Source organism: Thalia democratica, chromosome 4, assembly GCF_965202585.1.
Source record: "Thalia democratica chromosome 4, ktThaDemo2.hap1.1, whole genome shotgun sequence".
Classification (NCBI taxonomy): domain Eukaryota; kingdom Metazoa; phylum Chordata; class Thaliacea; order Salpida; family Salpidae; genus Thalia; species Thalia democratica.
Window position 1 is genome coordinate 34678628 of NC_139168.1, and position 14233 is coordinate 34692860.

General features: G+C 26.6%; 2 protein-coding genes across 3 annotated transcripts; both read right to left on the reverse strand.

Annotated features, from left to right (window-relative positions):
* Nucleotides 1-326: 326 nt before the first annotated feature.
* On the reverse strand, nt 327-8748 carry LOC145835016 (cyclin-dependent kinase 10-like). 2 transcript variants are annotated; one of them, XM_082942547.1, is made up of 10 exons: nt 8503-8748; nt 8200-8272; nt 7215-7389; nt 2306-2455; nt 1878-2053; nt 1497-1627; nt 1019-1211; nt 813-867; nt 661-709; nt 327-593 (listed from the first exon to the last, which is right to left on the reverse strand). In XM_082942547.1, exons 1-10 carry the CDS (start codon nt 8503-8505, stop codon nt 546-548), a joined length of 1053 nt encoding a protein of 350 aa, XP_082798673.1. In that variant the 5' UTR covers nt 8506-8748; the 3' UTR covers nt 327-545. The 2 variants fall into 2 exon arrangements, with proteins under 2 accessions (XP_082798673.1, XP_082798672.1); XM_082942546.1 differs by having other exon boundaries at nt 8437-8546.
* Nucleotides 8749-9140: 392 nt separating this feature from the next.
* LOC145834233 (tetratricopeptide repeat protein 14-like) lies at nt 9141-11133 on the reverse strand. The gene has a single exon (XM_082941609.1). The coding sequence runs from the start codon at nt 11126-11128 to the stop codon at nt 9446-9448; it is 1683 nt and encodes a 560-aa protein (XP_082797735.1). The 5' UTR covers nt 11129-11133; the 3' UTR covers nt 9141-9445.
* Between the last annotated feature and the right edge of the window lie 3100 nt (nt 11134-14233).

Consider the following 14233-nt stretch of genomic DNA (forward strand, 5'->3'; position numbering starts at 1 on the left):
AATAGTTTGACTTTAAATTAATTACACCCGTATTTATATTTTTATATAAAAAAACAGTTTTCTTGATCCTTAGAAATTATTATACTAGTTTATAAAAAGAAAAACATTAAAATTTTCAACTTATTTGATAAAATAACAAATTAAGTAAATTTATGTTGTCTGTTTTTATTCGGTAAGCCACATTAAAATTTATTAAAACACCATTTTGTAAATTATAAAAATTTTCACAAAAAAAATTGCTAAATTTATTTTAAGAACACTAACAAAAATTTATATAGGTATAGTTTTCAATATAAAATATAAATTTGTAAAAATGTTTTGTGTTATTTCAATATACCAGCAAAAAGTCAAAACTTTTATAAAGTTAAAACAAACTACAAGAAAACAAAAAGATATTAACTTAAGAGTTAACTAATTATATTTAATCGGAACATTAACTATTTTGTAAATAAAAAATTTACCTAAAAAACTGCTACAAAGTATAGAAATAATTAGTACATTTTCTAAATTGAAATGCTAAATAATTGAGTAAAAAATAAGTACGTCTATAACTGTTTTCTTTTATCTTTTGAAAAAATGGAGGCTTTTGGAATCTGTAGAATAAAAAATGCTTTACAGAAAAATAATAGACTTTTAAAAACTTACAAAAATTAAACTTACTTTAGCTGGTTTAACTTCGGAGCTTGTACCTTCGTCTTTGGCGTAAGATCTAAAAATATATTTATAAGTTTAGATTCTATAATCATTTTAAGTTTCAAACAAGTTGACTAATATGTAAATTTCCAAAATCAAAAAAAAAAACATAAACAAACTTTTTCCTTTTGTTTCTGTGATGTGGAAACGTTGGCATCATTTCAGGCTTGCAAGCTTTAAAAATATCACAAATGTTACAACCTTAAATTTATTTTTTACCACTATATTTAAAACTTTACTTTCAACCTGCAGTTTATAACAAAGATGAAATACATCGTAAACATGATTTAATTACGCGCTTTTTAGTTATCTCGAAGCAACTAACGAATTGGTGCTTCCTTAAAGTACTTGAAGTCGAGGCAGCTGCGAGCCGTCGTTCGCTTCGAAGGATCGTACATCAGCAAGTGGTTGAGCAAGCTTATGCCGGCCGAACTCAACCAGGGAAATCGGTTCTTCAAATTGTTGTACAGCTGCTTGGGAAGTTTTATCGTTTTCAATGCAGGCAGTTTCGAATAACCCTGAGGTTTTTAAATTGCTTATTTCGTATCTAATAAACCGAAAAAACTGTTTTTGAAACTGACATAAAACAAGTTGTTTCAGTAGACTATTTTTTCTCGTACTGTTAAAGCTATGTTTGTGTATAAATAAGGCTGTAACTAAACAAAAGTTGTTGTATAAAAATATATTATTAAAAACATATGTAAATAAATTGGTTGTACTTTAAACAAAAAAAGAAAATAGTGGTTACTGAAATATTTACTTTATATGTTAATTTAGTACGTCTTAACAAAATTTCAACTTACTGGCCAAATTTCTTCACTAGGCGAACCTATAAGTTTGACGATAAGGTCTATCATCTCAATTTCGTTTTTACCTTTCAACAAAGGTTGGTGCGCTAACAATTCAGCTATTATACATCCAGTAGCCCACAAGTCTGTATTAACAAATTGGTTTTCAGCTGGTCATTAATAAAAACAAACGTTTTATTTTGTAAAATTTAGTTATAGACAACAACTTGCAATTCTCAATAAAACAAAGTTGCGAAAATAGTATTTAATTACATTTGTAATTAAATACTATTTTATTTTAAGAGTTTCAGCCTACAATATCTAAACGTTATTTGATGTTAACTTTACTCCAAATAAATACCTATCAAAAATGAACACGGAAAAGTCACAACTTGCCTACTGCATAGTCATGCGTCTTTGAACCCAACAACAGCTCAGGGGGTCTGTACCACAGAGTGACCACCGTGGGCGTCATGGAAACGGGGGGTATGCCGAACTCGCGAGCCAGCCCGAAATCAGCAATCTTAAGGATTCCATGATCTGTCATCAGGAGATTAGAAACTTTGAGATCCCTAAAAAAAGTGTGATTGTCAAAACAAACCATAACTTTAGTATAGTGCATCAGCACCTCTACAAAAAGATACATTTAAGCTCAAAGATCTAGTTTAATTAAGATTTTTTTACAAAACTTTAATACCAAACTATTTTTTTAAACTTAAAATAACGCATACAAAAAGACATAAAATTTGAGACAATCGATGCGTTATATAGATAATTAAGATAATAAAGAAAGTCGAAAAAATACTTGGCAAAACAAACTCTACCTGTGAACAATGAAACTTTCGTGGAGGAATTTCAGCCCGTTGAGCAGTTGGACGGTAATGCATTTGACTTGGGCTTCCGAGAAGGGCGAGGTCATGTGATCGAGCAGACTCGCCAGGTCCTGCTCGCAATATTCCATCACGAGAAAAATGCTGCAACAAATACGAGTTTGAAGATTTTGTTTCCAATACTTACTATTGCTAATGTCCCTTATAGAAATAGGTAAGTTCGTTGTCGTTTTAATACTTCTTGTCTTAAAAAATGCATCTTTTCAGCCTGTTTCAATGGTATCTTTAATTTGTTTACGTTACGACAAAACAAAAACAGCAGTATGTTGATAAAGAACACAATTTAATTTTCTGATTGTATATTTTTGACCAGTAACAAAGGTACAAGTCTGAATCGTCCGTGCAAAAATCAAATCTAGTTCAAACACGTCGAATAAGACACTAATCAGAACTGTAGTATGTAAAAATTTTTCACGAGAATAAGTTGTTTGATATAAATTATTCAAAAACTCGTGAGAAGGTTTTTTGTTCTTCTAATTTAAACATTTTTTATTCAAAAAGCTGAAGTTGTTATAAAACTTGAAGCGCAAATAATTTATCATACAAGTTATCTTTTACCTGTGGCGTAAACTGTTTTAAACATTATTTTAGAAACAGAAAAAAAGTTCTCAAAAAGTTTTGTCTAAGGTCCTGGTGTACGAAAAACCTTTCGGTTATCGGTTTATATTCCACGGATACAGTTTGAACCTTTGTTATTTTAAGGATAGTTTTACGTTAATTTTACACAACTACTTAATTGTTAAAACCTTTTAGACTATTAAATCATAACTACCTTCTGTAGACTTAATAAAATGTTTTTTATTTATTAAATACAAATAAATAATTACAAGCTCAAATCTTAAGTGAACTTTGTAATTCTATAAAACAGCAACAAAATTGTTTTGTTTTTTAGCAATATTAAAAGTATAGATCTTTAAAGTGATTAAACTTAATTGAAAAATATATTTATATATATATATATATATATTAATGACAACTTTTTAAACTATTTTCAACAATTAAGCTAACTAATCATATATAGAAAAACAATTGTTTAAAAGAAAAGTTTTCTTGTAAAAAATGTCAATGAAATATTTATAAAGTCCTTCAAATTGAATTAAATTAAACTAAAAGTTTTCATAACATTTCAATCTACCCTTAAAAAATACAATGCAAAAGTAAAAAATTCTGCTAATAAAATTATTTTATTTAACACAATAAAATTTTTATATGATTTTCAAATATTATACAGAAATTATCATCGTACAGCAAACTATACTAGCTCTTTTTGCTCAGAGTCCTCATCAACCTTTTTTTTTACTCCGAGATCTCTTACTCCGACTTTTCTTTTCAGAGCATGTCAAGTGATGTAAAATTCCACGCATTAGCGCAAACATCTTTTGTTGGTGCTTATGACGTCACAGGGGAAAATTATTCGCTTGTTCCTCCTCAGACCGCCTCATCCACGGTAAACTTCAACGTTGATGGTCGCCGCAACGCATGTACGGTGCCGCCTAGTGACAGCAGACGCGTAACTAGGAACGTGGTCACTGTTGAAGGGCGAAAAACTTCTGACAGCAGAACTCAGCTGGGCAACAATAAATTCTGCCCATCCAATGATTCTTTCAAAGCTTTAGTGACTTAGCTGACTAAAACCGAAGATATGCCAAAAGCTCATAGTCAACAGCTGGTTAGTAAAGTAAACGAGACTTTTTCATTTATGCCAAATAGAAGAAAATTTCTATTTTATAAACAAACCAAAACTGAGTACAATATCAAATAGGCCTGTTTTTGTAGAACCAGCTAAAAAGCAGATAAGTGTTTGTATAAACAAGCCAGTTTCTTTTGAATCAAAACTCAGTATATTATCACAAAAACCTGTTTTTGTAGAACCAGCTAAAAAGCAATTCAATATATGTACCAATAAGCCAGTTTCTTCTAAATCAAAACTGAGTACATCATCTCAAAAGCCTGTTTGTATAGTACCAGAAAAAAAAAAGTTAAATGTTTGTATAAACAAGCCAGTTTCTTTTGATTCCAAACTCAGTACAGTTTCTCAAAAGCCTGTTTCTGTAGAACCAGCTAAGTGTCAAGTCTCTATCTAGTAACCCAACAACAAAAGAAATAGTTATTATAAATATTGAATCTGTCGCTTTAGAACCAAGGAAAGAAAATGAAGTTGGAGTTTCAAAAACCAAAATGCTTCCAGTTTCCAAACAACTTCTTATAGTTACTCCCCTTGATTCTAAAAACTGGTCGGATAAATCTGACAGTGAAAGTTTTGAAAAATAATAACTTGCTTACATGCAATCAAAAGTAACTAATTCGCCAAAAAACTCTGAATTTATTGACTGATCAGAAGGTGACAATGAGAGTAGTCAAATAAAAAAGAACATGATAGATAGTAAAATGGCTATATTTGATAAACATGCAGACTTTTTTTTTAAAGCCTTTTTAGACCTTAAGTCGCCGAAGCTGTTAGAAAAATAAAAAGAAAGCAAACAATATGTAAACTAAACCATCTGAAAAGCAGTTAATCGCATCAAATAAAAAACGTTTATTACTTAAGCCTTTAGAAAAAGAAGTATCTGTTGAACCAGCTCAAAAGCAAATCAGTGTCAAGCCTTCATCTGATAAACCAATTTAAAAAGAGGTAATACAACAAACGAATCTTTCTTTTTAGAACCTTCCAATGATAACAATATTAGAGATTATCAAACCAAAAAGATAACAGATTTCATACAACTTCCTATCATAGCACCTCTTGATGCTAAAAACTGGTCAGATGAATCTGACATTAAGAGTTTTGAAAAAATTAAAAAGTTCAAAACAATCATACCAACAAGGAATAAAATCACACTGCTTGATAACAGCAAAAGGTTTCCTTCATCAAGCAGCTGTTCAATTTCGGTTGAAAATTTAAAAGTATCAACAAAAACCTCCGAGTTTTCAGAGCAATCTAAAGCAAGTTCTGAAACATCTATTGAAGTTAAAATTTTAAAAGATTCAGCAAAACCCGCAGAAATGATCGTTTCTGTAAGTTGCACAAACGTGAGTTTCTAAAACTTATCACAAACAAATGGTTTTATTTTTAAATCAATTAGAATTTATACTGTTTAATTAATTATCAAGAATTTTTGTTTAGCCAGGTTTTGTATTCAATCTTTAGTTTATGTATAGAATTTAAATACATTTATACGTAAAACATAATTCATAACATTTACTTTACCTTTATTTACTTTTCTATTTATTTAGGTTTTATAATCAGTTGTTATTTCAGACATTTGGAAAAAATAATAACCAAATGCAAAAATAAGTTCGATACCTTTAGAAAAAGAAGTACGTCACTATAAAAATTACTGAATATAATTTTTAAGGAAAATTAACTTATTTTAGATAAAGTATTATAAATCTGTATCAAAAATATGTTTAACGTTAAAAAAACTTGTAATCTATACTTGTTATAGCTTCTCCCTTAGAATGTCTTTTTTTTTTATAGTAATGGATGAAGCTTTTATTTTTAGAAAACTTAAAAGCATACTGAAACTTGTGAATTGGCTTATCTACTAATTCTATATAGTCTAAACAAACTAAAAAAATCAGCAACTTGCCCTTAACTAAAAATTTAAGGTAACATTAAACAACAATGATAATTACAACAACAAAAATTATAATAATAATAAAATAATAATTTAATGTTTCAATTTTTTTTCTAATTACTCGTCTAATTTTTCAATTTAGTCAAATACTAAACTTCCAGACAAACAAAGCTAGTTGATAAACCATAGCATCTGATTTATTTTACTTTATAAATGTATTGATCAGAATTATAAAAAACAACACAAAACAATTTAAATTATGTTCTATAATTTAGTTTAATCTAATACTTAACTGACTCTTTTAAATAGAGCTGAGTTATGGCACCACTTATGTAAATGAAAACAACTTTCATGATAAACTGCTCTAATCAAAAAGTCTTTGGAAATCAAGCTTTTAAAACTTGATAAAAAGTAATTTTTAGCAATTTATAACATGTTTTTATCGGAGCATTAAAAAAATATTACAGCAAGTTAAAATAAATATTTCATATTTTTGTACATTCAGCATGTTTAAAAATTTAAATTTAAAATTATCTTTTGTATATAACAAAATATTTGATTTAAAAAATTTAATGGCACACATGCATCTTATTAAATAATTTTATTTAATATATCAGACTCAATAAAAATTACGATAGGCAATTTACCATTTATATAAAACATTTAAACTTTAGATGCGTTAATTGCCTATTGTCTAGATATAACTTTTTATCCTTTAATTAAAACAATATTTCAAACTCTAAAGTTTAAAATCAATCATATTGTTTTTCCAAATATTTGTTAGCCTTAATAGAGTTAAATATAAAATAAATATATTACAATTTTATACTTATTTCAAGATTTTTACAGAGTTTACTGAAGAGAATTTAGTGTTATTTTCTAAATTATAAATAATAATTGTAACTTTTGCTTCAAATAGTAAAATCATTTAACACTGTGCATATGCATTAATTTTAAAACTTTGTCTTCTGAAGTTTGCTTTTTTTTTCTAATTAGCCGAAAAAGTGTGGCCAAGTAAACACTTATTTGTTTAAAATTAGCCGTGAAGTTTTTGATTATATCTACCTACACTGCATTTTTAAAGTTTGAAATATCATATGAAAGAAAAAATACTTTTATTCATCTAAATATCTTAAAAGAACGCTTTTTGTTATACTAAGTAATTAAACAAATATCCTACCTATAGTGTTTGGATCACATGCTTCCTTGCGTTAAAAAAAACCGAAACGAAGAATTAACTAGTAACGGAAACTTTTTTACCTGACCTGTCAAGTTTCTGCCCGACGACCACTTCCTTCAGATGCACGATGTTCTCGTGCTTTAGGTTGAGCAGAAGGGTGATCTCCCGCAAGCTGCTCTGCGAAATCCCGTCCTGCTCATTCTCACTGCGCACCTTTTTCAGCGCCACTATCTCGCCCGAGCTCTTGTCCCGCGCCCTGTCTGTGATCGAACGCACTTGTTTTAAATTGAGCTGAGTGGTAAAGAAAGCATGCAATGTTTGAAAAATGCGAAGGCAAATAAATTATCACAGCAATAAATGTTGCATAGGAGTTTTAAATACTATTAAGTTATTGTGGGTTTGAGAAGAAGCTAAGGAAATTTCAATATTGTGTATGTTGCCTTTTCTTTTTGTGTAGTTTTTGTTATTTAGTTATGTGGTTTTTTTTTTCAAATATGTGCAAAGTAAGTTACTTAAGAAGAAGTTATGTGCACACAAGATAACTTGGTACACTTTTAATTATTAAAACAAACATTTTTATGATAAATAAGTTTTATTAGAAATAGTTTATATAAACTTGATAAAATTTACTATTTATTAACTTTTGAAAACACCTAGCAAACATTAAATTCTTTAATGTTTTTACTACACATCAAAATCTTTGTGCAAAATAGAATAATTTCAATGCACACTTACTTGAATAAGCACACATCTATGACAAACATATGACTAAACATAGATCATACTAATAGAATTAATATGTAAAAACTAGATATTACTTGAAATTTATTTTTGTCTACTTAAATATATTTTTGAATACAGGTAATTAGTTTTAAAACTTAATAAAAAGTACTTTTTAAAAACTAAGTATCAATTCGTAAACAAAAAATAAAGAAAAAAAGCAATTAAAAACATAAAAGTGAGTAATAAATAAGTTAACTTAATTTGTAAGATACCATATATTTAAAAACCGAATAACATTTTTATTTTATGTGGAGTAAAACTCAGCATTATAAAACCATTTAACTCACACACAATACCATAGGTGCCTTCACCTACTCTGTTAATTTTTTCAAATGATTCTACATCTCTGCATTTTCCAAACTGTTAATGGTTTTATAATAATGAAAAGTTGATAGAAAAAATGTCAAGAATTATTAAACATGGTTGTAGTTTTAAGAACCAAAATTTGTATTTTTATAGCTATTTAAAACAAGTTACTGAGAATTAAAAAATAATAATTTTACATTAAAAAAAAGAGCAAAAACCTTATCACTTTCAGGTACTTTTATTGGTTTACCAGATAAAATTGAACAAACACAACCAGTATTTACCATTTTATTTTTCTTTAAATATATATCTAAGGATGTATGTTCCTTTTTCTAAAAAGTTCAAAAGTAAGGTGATATAATATGTTTTAAAATTTTTTACTGGTCTCAAAATCATAAATCTGAACTCAAATGGTTTTTGTTAATAGTCTCGCTTAAAAAAAGTTTTTAAGTAAAGACAAACTTATAAAAATGTTAATTGTTATTAAATATCTTGTATTTAAAATCCAAAAAGTTAATATACGCTGATGCTTTCATTCATGAAAATCTAACTATTACCTTGAATATAATTTTATAAACCTGAGCTGACAGAGTATTATTTTGAGTTGCAAAATCAAAATAAAACATAAACTTGACTTCAGAAATATAAGTATTTGATAAAATATCTATTAGTTAATATCAAATTCAATAATAAAGTTTTACAATTTTTTATTCGGAAAAATAAATATTTTTTATCAAGTTTAATATTTTATAGTTATTCTTAACTTTCAAAGGCACTTACTAAAACTAACAAACTAGTAAGAAATGTTCATAAAATTATTACTGTGCATAAAAATTTAATATTATAAAATTAATAACTGTGCATTAAAAAAATTCACTAGAAGGTAAATTCTAATACTTCACAAAAAATGATGTGTGGAATATTTCCAAACTTATATAATTTACAAAACTAAAGAAATAAAAAGTTTTTTTAATTTTAAAATAAGAATTAAAAAAAATAAACGTAAATATAATAACAATTTCCTAATTTTATCTATAAAAAGATATTTTTAAACGATTTGAGGACAAATTTATCTACAAGAAATGAAAAGTCTTAAAATTGTGTTTTAACAAATGAAAAGTCTTAAAATAATTTTTAAAGTTAAATTTTTGTAAGTACTTTATTTGTTATAAAATGTGAAAAATTTAATTTTAAAAGAAAACAAATTAATTTTTTTAACATGATATGCTACTTTTTCTTAGTTTGAAATTTTGATATTTCCTCTAAAATAGTATTTAAATTAGATTTATCAGGTTTAAAAATTGATGATGCTCTTTTATTGTTTTCATGGTAGGACTCTTGTTTATATTTAGAGTCATTGTGAAAACTGTTTGAAGTACTTGGTGTTCGACTCTTTACTATTGTTTTTTTATTAGGTGAAGGACTTCTGGTAGAATACTTTTGCTTTCTGTCAAAATCACCATTACCTTCATGAGAATTACCTGATGACAAGTGCCTCTTTTTTTTTAACTTTTTTGATTTGGCTCTAACTTTTTTCTTTTTATGTTTTGAACTTTTTTTCCTTTTTTTTCTGCGAGGTTCAGAATCGGATGAAGAAGAACTTTCACTTGAAGAGTCACTACTTGAAGATGACTTTGACCTTTTTCTTTTTTTAGATTTCTTTTTATTTTTTTTGGTAAAGCTACCCTCAAGTAGTTGCTTGACTTTTAACATAGACTCTGATTTTCTATCTTCTAACTCTTGCTTTATTTGTTCTTCTTTTAACTTTTCGTTTTGATATCTCTGTGCTATGATTTTCTTAATATTCTCATTTGCATATAAAGCTGCTTGATGATTTGATTTGTACTCAAGTGCTTTTTCATACATAGACTTAGCTTGCAAGTAATCTTTGTCATTTATTGCTTTAGATTCAATAGATTTTCCTCTTTGAATTAAAGTTTCAAGCAAGTATTGATTGGCATTTTTATGATGCTTATCATACTTTATAGCCTCTTCAAAACACTCAATAGCTTTAAAGTAAGTATTACTATTAGCATAAATTGCACCTTTACCAACTAAAGCATCAACATTTGTAGAATCTATTTTCAATGCTTTGTTCATTTCACCTAAAGCTTCCATTGTTCTTCCATCTCTGCAAAACTCAGCACCAAGCTTAACATGCTTTTCAGCAACTTTATTAGACTGCCTCTTTCGCAGATACTCAGCATACTCAGATGATGGAAACTTCATGTCATTCAAGTCATCAAAAAAAGAACAATGATTATTAGTAATCAACTTCTTTGACAGAAAATCTACAACATGAGGATTATAAAAGCCAACAGAGAGACTCAAAATTTCGTTGTAGCTTTCTTGAGCTGACAAAGAACGCTTGTAAGTTGGTGGCAAGTCATCCTCATCAATAACACCTAACCTCACATCATTGTTTTTTGGTTGTTCTAAAAATGACAAAAAAATGTCTTCATTGCTAGGATTTAAGTCTATTACCACTCCTTTTACTAGCTCACCTTTTGTAAAATTCTTAAGAGGGTTTTCGAACAAAGAATGCTTCTTCATCTCTTCTTTTGAGCAAAATGCATCAATTTGAAGATGGTCAATATTCATGCACTTGTCACCATCAAAGCAAAGAAGAGTAACAAATAATCCTGAATCGTTAATGAAGCTGATTCTACCAACAACAACATCATTTATATTAACTATAGTCCAAAAATGTTTTAAAAGAACATTTTTGTCAAGATCAAAAAAAGTTTCTAAACTAGGAGTGGCTCCATAAACATTCAACTTATCCTCTTCATTTGACCATTTGGATTTAGTAACATTTACTTTTCCTTTAAATTGCTTTATTCTTTTTTTATTTTTTGTTATAAAAGATTTAATTTTATCAATACTTAACTCCATTATAAGTTTGTCCATTATAAGTCCCTGTTTAAGTACTCAATTAAAAACTTACAGCATTATAATAGTCTACAATAAATACTTTTAGAAAATAAAATACTAACATGATACATTTAGGATTGCCATTCACTTATAAAAAAACTCAACGGTCTAAAAGTAGCATGAATTATTATAAACTAGTCTTGAGTCAGGCAGAGTTTATTTAAAGAACTTTGATAATTTTCGCAATTGCTACTCAGTTTACTTTAACCTTAGACTTCAATCAACTTATGACTTATTTACAAAATACAAAAAAACAATCCTTTAAAATGCATAACTACTTTTAACATTAAAGGTTTAAAAAGGGCATAAGCAGAAATAGGAGTTATCATGTTTATTTTTTACACAACAGTACTCATTTTCAAAAATGTGTCAGTAAACAACTATTACCTTTGATTAACAAAAAACAAAAACAATAATACTTTTTAATTTACCAAAGATTACTAAAGGCCATAAACAGTTTTTTTTTACAAGAAAGTCTTAATTTTAATACTTTTTAACAAACTACCAATTGCTTTTTACTAATTTTCAACATTCATAGTAACTTTTAAGATATAGTTAATTAAAAATAGAGGTCAATTGGTATCTTAATAAAAAATACTACTACACAAAAATAATACTTATCCTCCTCAACTTTTAAACCAATCTTCTTTAATTAATTTTTCAGTCTTATCTTTATTATATAACAAAACAATTGTGCTATAGGATAATTTTAGATATTAAAATATAATTCATTTAAAAAAGTTATTGTTTTTATTTAAATTTTAGTCATAAAGTTGCTTCTATAATTTATATTTTAAAGATGTAATACGCTGTTTTTTGTTTAATACAAAAAACATTTCTATTATTTATTTCTATAGTTTATTATTAACAAAACAATGTTTTACTCCTATATCCTAAAAAACCTTTCCTGTAAAATGTAAGTCTTTTGAAAAAAATTGGAGATGTATTTTTGAAATTTTTAGGAATATCAACAATGAAATAATTTTCTTCTGTATGCTTGCTTGTATATAAAACTTTTGCTGAAAATATCTTACAAGTTTATGAAAATTTTTGTGTTCTATAAAAAGTAACTTAAAGATTATAGTTAAATATTTGTAAATTTGGTCTAAATAATTTATTTTATAAACCCCATATGACCTTTTATTCAAATATGATTAGCAAAATTAACATTGAGTTAAATCATTTACCTTCTTAACTTAAAATGTCTATGTTAGTATTTTTCATCTTTTATCAGGACTTGATTAATATTTTTACATTTTATACAGTATAGCAAGCTGCAAAGCTAAAATTTTTTGCTAGAAATTGAAGTCAAAACTAACAGGAATAAAGTGGTGTATCATTCATACAACATTACTTAAATTTAGAAAAATATATTATAAATAACTTTAATAACTAAATGAAAAAACATTTAAGTACAAATATCAAATTTATAAAGTATAATTTTAATTTCAATATCGTAGCCTTGATCAATTAAAACTATTTATGTTACCATCAATACACCTGGTCACTGGTCTTTAAAAAGTTTGTTCCAGTTTAATTGTTCTTTAAAAAAAATGTTTTTAATTGTTTTTTTTTTCTGGTTATAAAATTACTGTGAAAGATACTGTAATTCTATTTTAAGTGTGTTTTATAATAACTATAAATCAGAATAAAATATAAGTTGTTTATTGTATATAAGAGTTATTTTGTATTTAATGTAAACTTCATTATTTCCCATAGAAAAATTGATTAAAACTTCACATTTGTCCAGTTTTTTTTTTTGGTTAAATTTTTAAATTTCAAGTATTTTCAGATATTTTTGGATGAAATGGCATTCTGGAATAATTAATTTATTAAGGCACTTAGTCAAAGTATTAATTGTTATACTGATGTAGAACTATGCACAATACTTGGTAATTACCTAGAATGATGTTGCACCAATATCAAACTGAAATTAAATTGTAATTGATATTTTTTCAACCATAATGTTAGGCTAAAAAATTATTGTTTTAAGCATAATGTGTCTTATTTTTTAGTGCATTTGTGTATACACCCAATTAATTATATACTTTGTTTTCCCTTTTGATTTCTGTACAAATTCAAGTTTTAATAGTTTATGTTATTTATCTCATTTTAATTATTTAAGGGATATTTCTGTTGAGATGTTGTTAATTTTAAATATAACTTTGTTATGAGAAAAATGATTTGTCAAGTTCTTAAATATTAATAAAGATTTGTGTTAACTTATTGCTAGCACTAAACTACATTAGTTTTTATTTTATTTTGTTTTGTAGTTATTTGTTTTTAATTTATACTGCTTAATGGTATTTGCTACTTAAATTTTCAATGGCTAATTGTGGAATAACTTTGGTGGCAGTTACATCATAATTGGACTGTTGCTATTGTTGTTTTGTTCAGAACATCAGCAGCACTTGCTTGGGGATTTGAGCTTCAAGATTTTTCCACACTATGTAGTTTTTAATGTTGATATTTTAACCTTGTGAAAGTTTGCCAAACAACATGTCTCCAAGGTTTTTTTGATAAAGGGTTAGGATTAGTTTTTTTTTTTTTGGTTAGTTAAAAGTTCTTTTTTATTTTTTGTTTATAGATAGATTTAGTTTTATTTCTTAATTAAAATGTAACTTTTTTAATTGATAAATTTTAAGTTAGGGCAGATGGAATAACACATGATGAGCTCAAACTCACTCAATAGACTTCAGAAAATATTTATTGTTGCAGAGGGGAGAAAGAGTTCTGATGTTTTTCTACCTTAAAAATAAATCTATGAAGACACTTTTTTTTAAACAAGCTATATAAATACATAGTAAGAATTAAATTTATTTGTAAAAAACTAAAATATTTAATCAATTTTATTTTACAATATTGTAATCAATGTAAATTATTGTATTGATATAATTTCTTTATATTTTAAAATAAAAGCAATTTAAGTTTAAGGGCATAGGGGGATAAACATTTTTTTTTGAAATTTGGTTTTATTTTATATAGTTTTTACTAAGCTACCAGATGCTTTTTACAGATTTTAAAGTTTCAACATAATTTTTGAGATATAGCTGGTCAAAGTCAGAGGCAACAAAAGGATCT

Bases quoted from the DNA above. Each gene is read 5' to 3' on its own strand.
- LOC145835016 (XM_082942546.1), bottom strand. From the start codon at position 8,505: ATGGTAAATACTGGTTGTGTTTGTTCAATTTTATCTGGTAAACCAATA. The intron at 8,273-8,436 runs GTTTTTGCTCTT...AACCATTAACAG, and splicing joins AAGTACCTGAAAGTGATAAG to TTTGGAAAATGCAGAGATGT. The intron at 7,390-8,199 runs GTGAGTTAAATG...GTTCGATCACAG, and splicing joins AGGCACCTATGGTATTGTGT to ACAGGGCGCGGGACAAGAGC.
- LOC145834233 (XM_082941609.1), bottom strand. From the start codon at position 11,128: ATGGACAAACTTATAATGGAGTTAAGTATTGATAAAATTAAATCTTTT.